Source organism: Phoenix dactylifera, chromosome 1, assembly GCF_051530095.1.
Source record: "Phoenix dactylifera cultivar Ajwa chromosome 1, Ajwa_hap1_PhDact_Kaust_v1.1, whole genome shotgun sequence".
NCBI classification, from domain to species: Eukaryota; Viridiplantae; Streptophyta; class Magnoliopsida; order Arecales; family Arecaceae; genus Phoenix; species Phoenix dactylifera.
Window position 1 is genome coordinate 39,243,863 of NC_143190.1, and position 17,216 is coordinate 39,261,078.

The window sequence follows — 17,216 nt, forward strand, 5'->3', positions numbered from 1 at the left end:
AAATAGTCATCTAATATCCCAATTACAACTTCAAGTAAATCAATATATAGTTTTCATAACATCACGTTCACTAGTACACACTACATGGCTAGATATACTAACTTAGCAAAATAATTATTCAGCTTTCCAATATATATCTTTAAGTAAATTAATACATAGTTTTCAGAATATGATGTTAACCAGTACGTAGTACATGGCCAGATGATATACACATTGGTTTTTTGATACATACTATAAATTTTTTTAGTCATAGAAAAAAGAGAGGGATTTGGAGAAGAAGAAAGGAATGCGAGGAGGAGAAAGAAAGCTTCATAAGCGAAAGAGATGGCTTGACGAAAAAGAGGATGGATGCAAAGAGGCTTAACAAGGAAGACGAAAGGATGCGGGCAGGCAATCTCTCTTGACACATATAATTTTTTTTATTTTATTTAAGTCACAAGATTGATGGACTTTGTCAGAGTTCCATCTTTATTTAATTTTTAAAATTTTCTTTTAAGATAGGCATTAGAGGAAATACAGTAAAATAAGAAAGATGTCTCATATTCTTCCGTGCACCACCAGAGGATTTTTATTCCCTTGTCCACAACTCACGGATTTTAATGCTCTATGGGCCAGAGGATATTTGTTTCCCTTCTTCGCTACTCACGGATGTTAATGGTCCATGGGCAGGATCCGTATCCGATCTGGAGATCCAACCCGATAAACAACCCGGATCTCCTTTCCTCCGGCCCGACCCAGCCCAGTCCTCCTCGTTCGTTCATCTTGGATCGAGGCGGGCGAGGCCCGTCGTACGCCGGACGTCAGTTCCCAAACCTAATCCTAAAGAAGAGCCACTGGGATAGGGTTTAGGGTTTTTGAAGCTCGTGCAGTCGTGCATCAAAAAGGGGGCTTTTGTACCCAGTTCCCGTTCCCTGATCGAGAGGAATGGCGGAATTAGGTTTACGTCTAGGGTTTCGAATCGGTTTCTTCCATTCATCGAGCTTCGGGGGCGTCCCTTTGTGGAACGCGGATTGTTTCCCACCGCCATCGGTAAAAATTTGACTTTTTTTCCTTATCTATTTTCCACTTCTTTCTTTGTCGAGGAATTTGAGGTCATATTGAAGAACCTTTCCATGTTTTGTTTTAATCTTGTTGGATTCACTAATTTGGGAAAAGGGCTATCTTATTTCTTATTCCTATGAATCTGTTATTGTAATTTGTTAAAAAATCGTGCTTTTTATGGTCATGAACTGTGAGAGTTTCTTCGTATTTAACTTTCTTCGGTGAATGCAGATCAGGTGCAGGCCATACATTCATTGTTCAACTGACCGATCAATGTAAGGAATTCTTCTGCCTCCCAGTTATGCTTCAATACAATGATCTTCCTTTTTTGACATTATATCATCTGATTCTTTACAGAGGTTAAACTAAAACTGAGTTTTGACTTACCGTTTCATGACGAAATTTTGTACAAAAGAATTTATTTTCATCTAAATTCTGCAAACTTATCTGTGTGAATTTTGAGCTTGGAAAGAAATTTATGTGGCCTTAGATGATCAGCAAGAAGGATAGAAAAGAGTTAGCTGAGATTCATACAAATTTCGTGATTATAACAAGTTTCAACATAGTTTTTCGTTTCTGGTTTAGCTTGGTGGACCTGATCAAGTCAAGTTTTTCTGTTTATTCTTCTTATTCATGAAGAGTTTCATTCTTTGTCACAATTCCTTCTTCTTAACCTTTCATAAGAGTTAATTGTAATTTGGAAGGTGGTTTCTGGGGCTGCAAAAGTATTGGATTGATAATTGAATACCTTAAACAAAATATTTCCAACTTTCTATCTCTGACATAATTTTTTTACTCTTCATTTAAATCTAGATAAAGGATGTGACCGCTAATCACACCTATGAAGTTTTTGGATGATTTTCCCATATTTTGTTAAAAACATGACAGTTTGGAGTCTGCCGCTTGTTTTCCATTAATTCATATTTTGTTTCCATTTTGATAATAAATTCGTTTACCTTTATATGGATTGCAGAAAGTTGAAGAAGAGTGGGAAAAAAGAGCACCATTTATGGATGAAGAGAGACTCAACTGGGTCTGGGCAAAAAGCTCTCAATCTTGTTCGCATTGTAAGATATTATTTCTTGTGGTGCAATCTGTGTATGCTTTTTTCACTCAACTACGACTACGAATTTAGAAGCAACTCTCTCTCTTTCTCTCTGATATTTTATGAAAAAGATATTTTTCATTTGTAATTTTTTGAGCCTCTTTTTTGTGGCTTAAGTTGCTTGGTATTAAGATTATACTCACAAGCATTTGTTTTTGTGCTTCAGTTAACAACACAAGCTTGTTAAATTTGTTTAGGTGGGTTATATATTGTTTTCATTCGTTCTAACTTGTCTGTCTCTTGGACAATATCGTAGTGTTGCCTGAACTCGAAATGATACAATTTAAGAGCTGTCATCAGGTTGATATACAATTCTAATTGGTGCCCCATCTTTGAACTATGGTTCAGAATGTACGGCAATATTGATTGTCTACTAATGGTTGTCCTATCATTTGAGTACTGGAAATGTTAACTGTTATGATAAAATATCCCAGTATACAGGTGCCTTCCAACTATCCTTTCATAATCTAGACCATTTGATGGTATCTTATCAATAATTGAACTCAATAAATGCACTTCTCTCTCATCTAAGGAGGGTTTCACATTCCATTTCTTCTTGAGCATGTGTTTTAGACATTGTTGATATTGATGCATGCACTAGACAATACTAGATTGAAAGCAAGAAAAAAAAAACGTGACCTTATATCCAAACTTTTTTTTCATTCTTCTTTTGTTTTCATTTACATATGTAATAACATTGGAAAGCTTATAGAGAGAAACTACTTGTTCATTTTTCTTTGCTGTACTTGTCATATTACTTGTCCTCCCTTCGCCAATAAAACTAACAATTAAAATGTGAACATGTCATGATCAACAAAGTTCCACATATTGCACACCATTTTAAACCTAATTTGCTAAATCATATTTTGGCAGGTTTCAAAACTTCCTAATGAAAAAGAAATCATCTATGGAGAACTGGATAAGTGGACTGCCTGGGAGACAGAATTCCCTGTTATTGCAGCGGCAAAAGCTTTAGAAATTTTGCGAAAACGAAGACAATGGTTACGAATCATTCAAGTATGGGAATGCAGATAAGTTTATATTTATTGAATATTGAGCATTTTGTATGGTTTATCTAACACTATATGAGTTGTGTCATAGAAAGGTTTGATTTGGATTATTTTCAAGTTGAATTTGGTGTCAATCTAAACATCGACATAACTGGTCAGTGACCTGTCAAATTGACAGTTTTGTCTGGTCAAATCTGCACAAGGGTAATGGAAAAGGAAAAAACTGTCCACTTGCCTTTCAGCTTGGGCATTTTGGGCAGAAATGATATCTATAGATTCTAATATATATTAAACTAACCATCATGCTTTTGCAATTTATCTTGCACAAAAATATCCTCCTAATGGATGTCTACTTATACATTATTCAATGAAGTCCGCAAAAGTGGATTCTTCCCCTGCCAATGTTGCAAGTCAGGTTCTCATGCTTTTTGCAGCTGTTATTTGACCTTTGATGAAGACAATTATCTAAGTAATCATTAGATATGAGTCGTGCTTATTATTACATATAGCTTCAAGATTACCAGTTAGTCACCCTCCATCCATGCTCTATTGAGATGTTTGTATCAGTAACTGAACTTAGTAGGACCAATTCTTAAAAGGTATGGTGCAGATAATATTTTGGTCCTTGAGCCTAAACCTTCTAGATTGCCTATCCAAAACACTGATCAAGATTTTGAGAGCTGTTCTGAGAAACTTATTTCTATGAAATTTAAGAAATAGCTTTCCTTTCAAGAATATTGCATTTCTTTTTCCAAATTAGTGTCATATCAGAGTAATATATGCAGAAGTATGGTACATAAAAAATTGCTCCAATGATTTAGCTAGATTAGATCAGAATCAGTGTATGGATAACCAGAAATAACAAGCATTGCCCCAGCTAGTTAGTTTTGACTTACTGAATTCTTCTTTGCCTTTGTTCCTAATAATGCTAACTTCTCTTCAACTTCTTTCTTGTAATATTCATTCTGATTTACCTTAATCTTCTTGTCTGTCCATAGTCTTCATAACAATTTCAAGCCCCTCTTTGGTTTTTCATTGCACGTGCTTGTACCGTCACTTTACGTCTTGATCCTCAGTTAATGCAATTCCTACGCTTAATCTAATATCCTCATTTCATACCCTAATTTTCATGATGTATTACATGTCTCTTGCACTATCATGTGCATATTTTGTATCAATATGTCCCTTTAAAGCCATGATCCATACAACACAAATGGGGAACTTTTTTAAAAAAATAAATTGGCTTGTAGTGGGAAAATCAGTTTTTTTCAGAGAACTTGACTCACTTCATGGTTCATCTTGCCAATGGTAGCATATCAACTAAGAAATATGAAATCAGACTTTCTTGTTGACATTGGTTCTATTATAACCAAGGTTCGCTATACTGGTTGTGCTATCCATGTCAGTACCATGCTTGTACAATGTCGATATGGGTTGGTTTGTTGCATCAACACTCCATGTGCCCCTCGTTTTGAGTACCAGTTTTGTATCGGCGCAGTACGGTATGATCGGTACGGGGTGGTATGCATTAGTACAGCAATCCTCGATTACAGCTTCCGTTGACTAGTGGAATCATTGTGATTTTGGGTATCTTGTTCTTCGCTTTAAGTTTGATAGTACCATGGAGCTTTTATATGGCAAAAATAGCATAATCAAACGATGTATGTGGCCCAAGGATGAAATAGCATATTTGAAGTTCCTAATATTTTGGCAGGGTTTTTCTCAAGTGCTGTTCCTAAACCTTTCCAGGTTACCAAGTGGTTGTTAAGCAAAGGTCAAGTACTCACAATGGGAACATATGACACATTGCTACTGGCATATGATATGGATGGAAGGATTGATGAGGCTGAGACTGTTTGGAATATGATCATTCAAACTCACACACGGTCAGTCTCTAAAAGGTTGTTTTCTAGGATGATCTCCTTGTACAACCATCACCACCTTCCAGATAAGATTTTGGAGGTAAACAATTAGTTTTCACCAGTCAATTTATCCTCTTCCTCTGGCCACTCTATATAGGACAAGAAACTATTTTTATGCAATTTTTGGCAAATATTTAGTAGGTAAAAAATGTCGGATACAGGGTTTTCATGTTGGGATCTTGCAAGCATTCTATGTTCTTTTAATCAAGCAACCTCAGCTACAGTTTATCATTAATTTTCATTTTGACAATGTCCACAGAATTTTGCCGAGAATTTTGTCTTTTAAGTTGAACCTAGGAGCTAACTTGTGGATTCTAATATTTTCTTCATTTGGGAAAAAATCAGGTATTTGCAGATATGGAGGAGCTGGGAGTGAAACCTGATGAAGATACTGTCTGGAGAATTGGAAGAGCATTTCATGAGCTAGGCCAACCAGACAAACAGAAGCTGGTTTTAGAGAAGTATCAGAAGAAATGGAAGTACATTCATTTTAACGGGGAGCGTGCTAGAGTAAGGACAGCTGATTATTTGGTTGATTAATCACTTCCGCAAGAAATTGCAAGTCAGGTCAGAGAATAGCCTGATTGTTATGCTTGGTCCTAGCCTAGTTTCAGACGCTGGGGCATGCTCTTCAAACATCCGTTGCTTGCAGACTGGCATATTAAAGTGCTAGATTGAGCTTTTGCTAGTATACAGGGATCATGGATCAATTACACGACAGCTATCATAAGCCTCCTATTTGTGCGATAAAATATGAGGGAATAATAGAAGTGATGACATATCCCGTGCTCGCATCTTCTGTTGAAAGCCTTACAACACCCCCAAAAGAAGCTATCGTATTGGCTTACTCAAAGTCCGACCACGGTTGGAAAGTTCTCAAGTTTCTCAAGATTGACCTCTTGATAGTATTTATTGGTCCCATGCATGGGTGGTACAGTGGCTGACATGCTAACCTTTCTCCAACCTCTTAGTTTAAAATCAAATCTGTGAGGTGCTGGTGTTCTTTTTAGGTTTCCTTCTGTGTCTGGTAACTGAGCTTGTCTTGTGAGGAAATGTATTAGCACAGTAAACTATTGTAGACCAAGTTTATAATCTCGGTATTGAATATTATGTTGTTACCTTATTGATATATTTCTGTACCAAAATAGATTTCTAACTATTTTTCTCTATGTTTATTTCGGTATGTTTCGATATGTATGCTCTGTACTGGGTGGTACGGCAAATCATGATTCATATCCTTTTGTCCGTTCGTCTTGATTAGGGACTGAATGTGTTTTCTATTCAGCTTAGCAAGCTTGGATCATTTTACTGTTTCAATCCATCCGCCCAATTGTTTATTTGTTTATTCTACTCTCTGCATGGAGCTTCTGTCTGGAGCTGAGAATTGAATGTGGAGTTGGAAAAGTTCTGCCAGGGGTTATAACCTCGTACCACGGCATGTCTTTTGTTCAGTTGATTGCTCTGGTTTCAGAAAACGGTGGAATACCCTGCCTATGTGCAAACCGCCATGCTGGTCCCTTTTTCCCCTTTCCGTTCTTAGGGAGTTTATGGTGAAGGGATCAAAATTATAGAGAGGACAAAAGACCTTTTGCTATGCATGGATGACATGTCTAACAGCAGGCTGATAAAATCTTACATTAATAATGGACGATAGATGCTTTGGTGTTTCTTCAATGCATCATCTAAGGCGCAGTGTGGACCAGTGGCGTACCTGGATAGCTTGGAGAACTTTGGCTTGATACTTTGGGATTTATCTTCTATTGAGCAATATAATCTTCTCGTTTACGTTAAAAATGGCAGTGTAATGACCCAGTAATTTGGCACGAGAAAACCAGCGGATGTCGTCGATATAATTGAAGGACGAGTCTGAAAAATGCTTTTGCAACTTTTAAAGCAAAAGGTGTTCTTTCTAGAAAAAAAACAGAGTGCCTGTACAAGAAAAAAAAAGTTCAAAAAAAATGGTTCTACAAGAAGCTAGAAAATCTAGTATATGACTTCTCCTTTCGCATGAAGAATTTTTAAAGAAATGAAAGCAACACCAACTGCATTCTAAGCATGGTAATTGAAGAAAAGGAAAATTGAAAAGAAGATAATACAAGCATGTATGCAGAAAATTTAAGGATTGGTTGGCTTAGCCTAAGGGTTCATGGGCTTGTTTTGACAGCATAAAGTTCATCATCCCCAGATGATGTGTATGCCAATTCGAGCAAAGACGGAGTGTGGAATGGGTGTTATCAGGAGGCAAATCCCAGTTTTCTTTCTTGGATGACAGATTTGGCTTACGCCAATGAGGTTGATGTATTCTTCCAAGAGTAACTTGTTCACTGCAATCCCGACACACAAAAAAAAAAAAGCAGTGAAGAAGAAGACGACGAAAGAAAGAAAGAATGATCTGCTCACTATCTTTACCATCAAACAAGGGAAAAAAGAAAAGTTATTCTGCAAAAAGTTCTAGTTTTAAAAGTAAAAGAAGGTTAGTGTGGAGAAAAATAACTTGGGCAAGCAAACAATCATGCTAAACTTCGTTTGAAGTGTTTTGGAATAAAGTAAAGACATGGGGCCTTTTTCATGTTTTCGAACATGAAAATTGGCTACGAAAGAAACGTCAAACTCCTTGCCGTGATTCTCACTCACTTCTTTCTTATTCTCTCATGTCCTGGAGCAGCTCAATCTATATAAGGGACCCTCCAGGTAAATTCTTTAAGCTATATCTCGACACCCGCACGTTGCCATTCTGCCACTTTCACAATATCTCCGTTGTTTTTTTTAAGAATTTGAATCTGACTTAGGCATTGAAGGATTTTTCACCGGACACTCACCGACAAGTAGACTTTTTGTGTCTGTGTTGTCTCATATCGGATCCGATGTTGAAGCCACCATCTGGGCATAGCCTCTTCCACTCCTTTCACCTCAAAAACGTGCAGCAACTTTCAACTGACTTTTCTGATCGAGACAGTAGGTAGGCCAACCGCTCCAACGACCTTTTTAGTTCGGCATCTCGAGAGGGCCAGGCAGCAACAACTCCTATAGGAGCTCAATTTGGATCAATGCAACCATGCCGGCATCGATAGCCTCAACAAAAGCAAATCCAATAGCCAGACTAGAGAGGGTGGCAATAGAGCAACATGCATGTTGGTGATGTTGGTGATTCCAGGTTTCTAGACACCTTCGGACAACTCATTAATGAAGAAAATTGGCGCATCAACCGATTCCGACCAACACGGTGACCAAACCAACATCGCCGCCATCTCCACCTATTCTACTGATGCTTCTCATCAAGTCCGTGTTAGTGGCATGGGATGACGAGGAGCTCCTTTTGATTGCTTCACTTGCTGCTGCTGCTGCTGCTGCTGCTTTCGTTTAGGGCTTCTGCACAAACTTCTCCACGTTATCAAGTGATACTTTTGTGCAGCGTGCCGCTAAGGTTCATCGAGGCTGCTGCCCGGTGCACTCACCAATACTACGGCTACCTTGTTGTAATTGCTTGATTAGCTTTTTGTTGAATTTGCAAATGCCCATAAATTGTAATCATCCCGTTTTCGTAGCTCTTATTGATTGATAAGCTTTTTTTCTAGATTTACAAATGCCAATAAATTGTAATAATAATTCCTTTGGTTACAATATCACTTTTTGTTTATGGTCATGGATTTGCAATTACTAAATCACTGCAATTATCGACGCCATCATGACTATGTTCTTGTTTCTGGAGTAGGGATATTCTCTTCTACCACACCAACACACCTGGCTTGACCGGAAACAACTCTCATTTTAAAAGGCCTGCTGCCGTGACACGCAAACGAGGATCGGAAAGGGTCGTTAAAAACTTTGAAGCAAATATGCAAAATTCAACCTCCATTACAAATCTTGTCTCGGACAATGAGATCATTGTTGGCGACAAGAACAATAAACCAGGATTTCATTGGTAAGACAGCACATAAAAAAACCTTGTAAACACAAATAGCGAACGAATTTTGAAATGTCTGTAGACGTCCTAAACATGCTTTTATCATGCAAATGGAAAATTAATCTTGTAAATCGAGGGGGAGGGGGGCTTAGGAAACAAAAGAAACTCATGCTTCGATTTATCAATTAGCCAATGCAGAAAGAAGCCCTCCAAGGAGAATACAAAAGGCATCATATCTATGATTATTAATGATTTTCATAAAGATGAATACCACCACAACGAAGATATTAATAAACAACTGAGGAAGGATGAAACCTAAAGATACTCATATACAAGATGGTTCAAGAACAGAAATCACAGATATACTACGGCAAGAAGTGTTCCTTCCATGGGTGGAACTATGGGACCAACTCGAAGAAACCGACCCGATTATTTGGATTTTCAATCATTGGATTGCTAACAGAATTAGAAATTAGAAGTGATGAAATCTATATCATGATATCCACCAGTGCAAGCCTAGTCAGCAGGACTCTCTCCATCTTTCTGTTCCTATTCTTTTGCAAATTGACAAGAGAGATACGTCTACAGTAACTAGATTCAATTTAGAGGCACAAGTGTATGACAATACCTATTTGAAATAGGTGCCCATTTCAAAAGATTTATAAAACAAAAATATGGTAATCTATTAACAAAAGGATAGGCTTTTTTTTCTCTCTTTTGGGGTAAATATCAATGTATTTACATCAACCTAGAGAATATGCATCCTCTGAGATCAGCAGATACAAGGTCCTTGAGTTTTGCCATGAGTAGGCTACTCTCGGTCCAGTGTATGGAATTTTCAACATCGATAGCCAGGTTATAGAGGGCATCAGAAACCTGATTACCTCCCTAAAGATGGGTCTTTTTTAACGGAAACCTGATTCCACCAGTATCTCTTCACTTACTATAGCTATCTAACAGTGAAAAAAAAATCACAAGAGAACTTACCAAAGCATTTACATTTACAGCAACACAGAAGATGTTTTCCTTCCTTTTACCTTAAGCATTTACATTTACTGCAATGCAGAAGATGTTTTCCTTCCTTTTATTTTTCCTTTTTCAGGGAAAATGGAGTCAGTATCTATGCAAAGCAAATCTTACATTTTACTTAGCAAATTGCCTCGTCAAGAATCAACATAAAGGATTTAAACTTTGAAATGAGTTTGTTACTGGGTTAAAAGAGAAGAAAATGATGCAGGATGTCAGGATATTGCACCTCTAATCTGTGTCAACTGCAATCCTGCTCCTGAACAAAGCAATCTCATTGTGATTCTCGTTACAATTATTTTCCATTTTGTCTATCAAGGCCATTTGCATCATAAACATATTTAGAACACTTGCAAAGAAATTAGGATTCTCTCTATTATCTGTTGATTAAAAAATAGAATCACATTGGAAAACCCTAACTTCTCATCAAACCATTGTTAAAACCCCAACAAGTCTGTCCCGACAATAAAGTCTTTTCTCCGCCCTTTTTTGGCATGACAACAATTTAGTCCATTAACTACACAAAAGATATGCGTTCAAAAGCAAGAAAACTCAAACTATGCTTATAAGATAATAGGAAGAATTATCCACTTATGAGCATGAGGAACATATTAATCACCAAGCTTCTAACAATCATATCTGTGAGATTCAGGAGATGCGGTTTTATCCCAGACTACCAATAACAGTTCATGACCTTCACACTTTTGTCATGATGATCACCAATATCCATAACCTCCAGAACACTATCGACATCTGGAACTACAGAACTCTGCCAGCATCTCTGTGAGATGGACTAAAGTCGCCTTCAAATACCTAAGACCCTTTCCATTGGTAACATGTGACTCTCTATGACAACGCACTTCTAACGATACTACGGTATTTCTTTTGCTACAAGTTCTCTCTCAAAGGAAAATAATTTAAATCTTTTTAAGTTTGCCGCAACAGCAGATGATAGCAAGACCTACTGGAAATGCATTCTTTAAACCTTCAATTCCACTGGAAATTAATAGTTTTCTCTCCCTCCCTCCATGTTATTTAGATATCCAATCCCACAGTAAGTTCACTTGTAGTTTCTTCCTTTCTGTGACCATTTTATAGCACGACAATTCCACTAAGATCAGTTCCTTCCCAAAAAAATCTTTCTTTTCACTTCATTTGCTGCTTATGCATTGACATATGGAAAAACAAATTAATATATCTATATTGTTGTAAATTTTACACAATAGTAAAAGAATATTTTACCCTTTTATGATTAGTTGAATTGTTTTCATAATGGTATTTGTACTTAGAATTGGCCCTGACTTTGGAAATGTCGTATCCAGAATCAGACCAAATTGAGTGCAGTCAGAAGTTTCTAAATGTTCCGAATCATGTGGAACTTAACTTTAACATAGTCAAACAAAACTTTGATGAACAGCAAAAAAAGGGTCTCATTAAGGAATAGTATGCATAGGTTGTCAATATAATTAGGGTCTTTCTTTTCCTTGCTTGCTAAGCTATTAGGATCTCATTTACCTAAGGAGTTGTAACTTCTCCATCAAGTGCATGCATGGAATAAATACAAGTATTGTCAATTTGAAGGCCCCCACGCTTAAATGGTTATGGGAATCACCTTGATGGAGTAGCCAGCAACTAGAGTAACCAAGTAGTGCAAATTCTTTCTAGTTGCAACGAGTTCAAGCCAAACAAAACCACAGAAAGTTTTGGTTGAGATGCAGAGTTTATAGATCCAAAACATACCCTCTGACTAAGGTGTGGCTCCAATGGAATATCCATACTAATTAGAAATGCCTGACTCCATAACCATCAGGTAGTTGTCATTCTCCTTTTCCATTTTAACCGTTTTTCTCGAGTCCTACCAAATCTGTCTTCACTAAAACCTCTCATACAGTTCTCCTGTAATTTTAAATCGTGCACTAACTTCTACAAAATGTACTGCACAGCTAAGCATAAAGAGACTCCCTCAGGTTCCTAGCCATCTTATACGGTCTAGAGAGATACTCAAGCACAAAATAAAAACAGAAAGCACATTTCTTATTTTCTTAACACATTTCTTATTTTCTTAGTTGTATGCATTCTTATATTTTGCATTTATCAGCTGATGCCGGTAGCAGATAACCTATTTTCACTTTCTGTTTCACCACCTAAATCCCTATTAAAGAAGTTGTTATCCTCAAATTTGGTGCTCTTCTCCATATTTTAACATTAGCCGTTACTGTTCAATTTTCTCAAGAAAGTTGCTTCAGGATCTTGGTTCGCAATCCTGTCTAAATCCATAGTTGTGAATGCTAGTGTCTTCCTGTTTTATTTGATGCACCACCAGCTAACCCAATTGCAGTGAAAGTTGAACATCCCTGTTTTAATTGATGCTCCACCACCTAACCTGAGTGTGGTAGAAGTCAAACATCAGGGAAAGCCCCCAATGGAAATGCTTAGACAATGAAAATTCATGAAATGGACCCCAAGCAGTAGGGACAAGGCTTGACAATTATGGTTACTAGATTGCAGCATGTGATATACATGTAAACGAGGCACTCTTTCTTTCTTTCTTTTCTTTTCCATCACAAGTCCCCATTTGGTGCATGAGATAAGAGTCTCTCCCTTAAAACTACTGGGAAGATTCCAAAGTTTGGGGGAAGATCCCCCTTCCCATAACACAGCTTTACTCTTGCTTTTTCTTTTCATTTTTTCCATCACCACATCTTTAGGCTTGGGGGCTGGTGCATAAGGCCTGCCTCAAAGCCTTTCCCATTATATATAGTATGTAGCAGAAAATAGATAGTAGAACTGGTATGACTTCCAATGCTAGAGTAGCTGTCCACTCAGATGTCCCTAAGAGAGCTTTCTCTAACTAATTAAGTGCTATGCTGCTAGCAATGGTTTGATCCTGCATTTCTATTTTAAGAAAAGTCGATTTTACTAGTGTTTCTTAATCTTACAACCGAAGGGAGTTGATGCTAAAGCACCCTGATGCTGATCCAAGCCAAATTACAATACGATAAAGTAGGAAGTCATGTTGAAGGAAATCCATAAGATATAAAGAAAACAAGGTCAAAATATAAAATATTTTATAGTTATCATGGAGATATGGCAGAACGTTTGAAGAAGCTTTACATTGATAGCGTGGTAAACTCAACTGATAGGAATGGCACTAAATTCAACGAACCAAATAGTTGTGGTTTTATTTTCATAATTACAGAAATTTATGTTGAAAAAAGATGCCAACATTTCACCGGAACCGGTGGATAGAGAGAGAGAGGAAGAGCGAGATTTATTTTTATTTTTTTTTTTGGAAATGGGGGGGGGGGGGCATGGGCCGCTAATAGAGTAGAGAGGGTAAGGGAGAGGGAGGGTGGGCAGGGGCTGCAGGGATTGAGACCCACAGCCTCCCCGCACTCTCTCTCCCCCTCTCATGCTCTCTCCTTACTCTCTGGCCTATCCTGCTGGATCTCACATTCTCACTGGATCTGGCTGGACTTACCCAAACAGGCCCTCAAACTACTCCCAAATGAATGCAAATTTGTTTCAGATGCACCTTAATTGAATTTATCTTGTTACTGCTGTCCCCTTTTATATTGCTTTATGTGCATAGATAATTACAAAGGGCAGCTATGTAAGAGAGGCTTATGAGGTTGATACAAGTTTTCAGGGGGTGTGCGTGTGTGTTTGTGTCAACATTAGTTATTTCCTTCTACATCTTCGCCTACCAAAACATGCATACTAACAGTAGCCTGCGGAATGGGGATCTAACTAACCTATTTTCAGATGATGGCTCCTAAATCATGTAGAGAGTATACCAGTAAGTAGTAACTAAGCACATAACAAATCAAGAAGGAATACTTTCTTTGTTGTCCGCTTATGTGATGCCAAAGAAGTTTAAAGACAATATCTTACTTTCTAAGCTATGTGGAAAAAAACAGTATCTCTTACTAGAAAATTTCTCAGATTTTCTCATGTATTTGCGTTGCAAGCTTCCTCATGAGAATTCTTCCTTGGAGTGAAACTTCATCCATTTAATTCTAAGAATAGAAGTTTAAAGATGAAGTAACTAACTCATAGAAATTTAAAGATGAAGTAACGAACTCATGTCCAATAAGAATGTATCTTAACTTTCAGAATAATACTTCCAAAATTGTTTGACATGAATTTCTTGGAGACTTTTGTCCACACTCATACCATCTAAATAGGTTCTCCATCAATTCGTCCTCAATGTGCAACTCTCCCATCTATCCTATAATCATAATCATTGAGCCTTTTCCCAACTATTCAAGGTCGGCTTTGTGAATCCTCCATTGCCAAGTACTCCTATTTAAGACCACCTCTGATATTATTCCAAGCTTCTCCATACCCTTCCTCGCAACCTCTATATATGTTACTTTAAGTTTTCCTCTCTTTTTCTTACCACTTTCAATACAAACCAAAGTACCCATCCTTAGTGGAGTCTTCTCAGATCTTTGTTATGTATGTCCATACCATCTTAATTGATTTTCCATCACTTTATCATTAATTTGTGAAACTCCTACAACACCTCTAATATATTCATTTTTTATTTTATCCTTTCTAGTTTTACCACACAACCATTAATATTCTTATTTCTGCTACATTCAACATGTTTTCAGCTGTCCCACCTAACCCAATTTTTTAATCGCCTTAGATTCCTAATTTTAGGACACATCATCTCAACATTCTCACAACATTCTGAACCATACAACATTCAGATTTTGATCATCATTTTATAAGTTTCTCATGACACCATAAGCACTTCTCTACTTCATCCGTTTGGTTTTATTCATATTATGTATAAATGCACTTATCTTTACATACCTAGATCCTAGAAGATAAAAGCGACAAAACTAAGGAACCTCTTGTCCATCAATGATTGAGCTTCGTCTTCTTCTCTATCTCCCCTAATTTGCAGCCAGTGTTAGCTTTTCATTCTATTTTTTTTGGTCCTCATCCTTTTAAGGCTTTTGCAGAGTTTCGATTTAGCAGTTAACCTTGCTTCATAGTTTAACATTAAATCATGTGCAAATAGCACAAAGTACGGTAAACTTCTTGAATATCTACTGCAATTAATTTATTGCCTAGTGTAAAGAAATTTGAGTATAGTGCCAAACCTTGAATTAGGTCCACCATGATGGAAAATTCAACTGTTCTGCAGCAAATAATCCTGATATTTATCATTTGTCCAGCACAAGCGTCCATGATAATCTTCAATGTATCCTTTATGCTCATCTACAACTTCAACAAATTGCTTATCTACGCCATTCATTCTTAATTTCTTGCAGCCATCAAATTACCTCTCAGCACAGTTTATTAGTTTATCATATGTTTTCTTCATGTTAGTGTAAGAATAAGACTTCGCATCCTTCCACAGGCTATGATAACGCAGATAGCAAAAGATCAGAAATTTAGAAAAGAAAAAGTGTTCCAACATAATACATAAATAGATTAGTTTGAAACATAGTGGATACAAACATTTCCTCATAGTTGTATCTCTGCCCTGATGTAAGAAACAGCCATTTCCTTGCGGCGATATTTCTAATTAAAATAGCAATAAAGGCCAGGTTGCCGTTTGCCTCCCTTATCAAGACATATGGAATACAAGTTAATCAGGTTGAGAAGCCAGTTTACCAGAAAGGTAGCCTATAAGGTGTTATCAGAAAACAAACACATTTTGATGTGACTTTGATTCAGCAAATAATCAGCGTAAACCAACCCCACCCCCCAACCCAAAGTTCCAACACATAAACACACAATTATACCTTTTCTTTATTTTTTTTTCCTTTTCTTTTTTTAAGTGTACGACACTTTTAAGCATTCAATGGGTATTTCATTCCACAATATCATCCTTTCTCATTCATACCGTAAAGAAATACCTATAGCCTCCTCTGTCTATTATCCTAACAAAAAACAACAACATGCTTAAGTTACTATTTGTTTCCAGAGAAAATACGAGAAGAGGAGTTAGATCATGCCTGTGATGTCCATTCACCATCAAGTAAATAAGAGTTGTGGAATAAAATGATGCAATTTTAAAAATGTAACACCATGTTAGAAAAATTTAAAAAAAAGAAGAAGAAAAAACAAGATCCTTAACCTCACCAACCGAATTTCCGATTTAAATTAGCATTCGACTCTACAAACGATGAAAGCTAAAAACAAGAAGCATAAATCAAGCGGATTTCTTCTTCGATTTGAGCATGACATACCCAACAAACACGCTCAAGAAGCTGAGAAGCGCGATCCCGGCAAACACGGGTATCAGGATGGCATATTCTTGGGGCAAGAAGTATCGGTGTATAAAGTGATCGCTCTCCACAAACGGCTGCAAGAAAAAATCGCACACCCAAACCCCGCAAAAATCAATCGACTGGGTCTTCCAAGAGATCAAGAGACCCCCAAAACGAATCGAAACACAGAGAGGAAGGTAACGAAAAAACGAACCAGAACGATGACCCAGAACGTATAATAGGTGAATATCGACAGGCTGATGGCTGATAGCAAGAACCCTACCGCCTTGTCCGCCAACTCCATCACCTTTATCCGTATCGGATTTGTGCCCTAACTACTTAAAAAAAAAATCACAGACACCAAAGAAAGAAAAAATAAAGGAGAGAAAAATATCTAAATGAGAAGATATAAAACCATTTATCCGGAACGTTTGTATATAAACGAGGAGGAAGAGAGCCGCGGAGAGAGAGAAAAGAACCTTAGAGAGAGACGAAGCCGTTCTCTTTTCCAGGCCAACGTCGCGATGCAGGAAACAGAGATGGGATCTCCCGATTTTGGAACACAACCCGTTGGGCTGCGCCGGCTTCAGCTATTCAATTAATTTCAACCTTCTGAGCCCATTGTGCATCAAGTACAGAATGAATTTTTTTTTTTTATTTTTTTTACAAACACACCCTCCTAAATATTAACCTTTGTATAAATATTATTTTAAAATTAATATTTACTTATATTTCCTCACTAAACATTTATTTTGTATGTATATCATTTTTTTTTTTGGCATATCTACCCATGCCATCGTTAAGAAGTTAGAGGTTTAAAATTAAAATGATGAAAATACTCTTAACGAGTGTTAAAATAGATTGAAATAAAAAAAATAAAATTAGAATTTTTTTATATAAACCCTCCTATATGTGTGAAATTACATGATTATCCTTGCAAAGTATTGTTTGCATATATACCCTTATAAATATTTT

At 37.0% G+C, this 17,216-nt stretch overlaps 2 protein-coding genes across 5 annotated transcripts; one reads left to right on the plus strand and one right to left on the minus strand.

Annotated features, from left to right (window-relative positions):
- The first annotated feature begins 731 nt into the window (after positions 1 to 731).
- Positions 732 to 6,223, plus strand: LOC103695916 (pentatricopeptide repeat-containing protein At4g18975, chloroplastic). 2 transcript variants are annotated; one of them, XM_008777363.6, is made up of 6 exons: positions 732 to 1,029; positions 1,273 to 1,316; positions 2,015 to 2,108; positions 3,020 to 3,163; positions 4,906 to 5,118; positions 5,424 to 6,223. In XM_008777363.6, exons 1-6 carry the CDS (start codon positions 925 to 927, stop codon positions 5,616 to 5,618), a joined length of 795 nt encoding a protein of 264 aa, XP_008775585.3. In that variant the 5' UTR covers positions 732 to 924; the 3' UTR covers positions 5,619 to 6,223. The 2 variants fall into 2 exon arrangements, with proteins under 2 accessions (XP_008775585.3, XP_088556986.1); XM_088700860.2 differs by lacking the exon at positions 4,906 to 5,118.
- Positions 6,224 to 15,975: 9,752 nt separating this feature from the next.
- Positions 15,976 to 16,842, minus strand: DPMS2 (dolichol phosphate-mannose biosynthesis regulatory protein-like protein). 3 transcript variants are annotated; one of them, XM_008777360.5, is made up of 3 exons: positions 16,721 to 16,842; positions 16,456 to 16,576; positions 15,976 to 16,336 (listed from the first exon to the last, which is right to left on the minus strand). In XM_008777360.5, the coding sequence occupies exons 2-3, from the start codon at positions 16,543 to 16,545 to the stop codon at positions 16,184 to 16,186; spliced, it is 243 nt and encodes an 80-aa protein (XP_008775582.1). In that variant the 5' UTR covers positions 16,546 to 16,576; positions 16,721 to 16,842; the 3' UTR covers positions 15,976 to 16,183. The 3 variants fall into 3 exon arrangements, with proteins under 3 accessions (XP_008775582.1, XP_088557001.1, XP_038981832.1); XM_088700875.1 differs by having other exon boundaries at positions 16,456 to 16,635; positions 16,721 to 16,800; XM_039125904.2 differs by lacking the exon at positions 16,721 to 16,842 and having other exon boundaries at positions 16,456 to 16,687.
- Positions 16,843 to 17,216: the final 374 nt, after the last annotated feature.

What these genes read in the sequence shown, in the direction of transcription:
- LOC103695916 (XM_008777363.6), top strand. Translation starts at nt 925, where the DNA reads ATGGCGGAATTAGGTTTACGTCTAGGGTTTCGAATCGGTTTCTTCCAT. An exon ending in TGTTCAACTGACCGATCAAT is followed by an intron (nt 1,317 to 2,014) that starts GTAAGGAATTCT and finishes TATGGATTGCAG; the next exon opens with AAAGTTGAAGAAGAGTGGGA. An exon ending in TTCCAGATAAGATTTTGGAG is followed by an intron (nt 5,119 to 5,423) that starts GTAAACAATTAG and finishes GGAAAAAATCAG; the next exon opens with GTATTTGCAGATATGGAGGA.
- DPMS2 (XM_008777360.5), bottom strand. Translation starts at nt 16,545, where the DNA reads ATGGAGTTGGCGGACAAGGCGGTAGGGTTCTTGCTATCAGCCATCAGC. An exon ending in CGTTCTGGGTCATCGTTCTG is followed by an intron (nt 16,337 to 16,455) that starts GTTCGTTTTTTC and finishes TTTTTCTTGCAG; the next exon opens with CCGTTTGTGGAGAGCGATCA.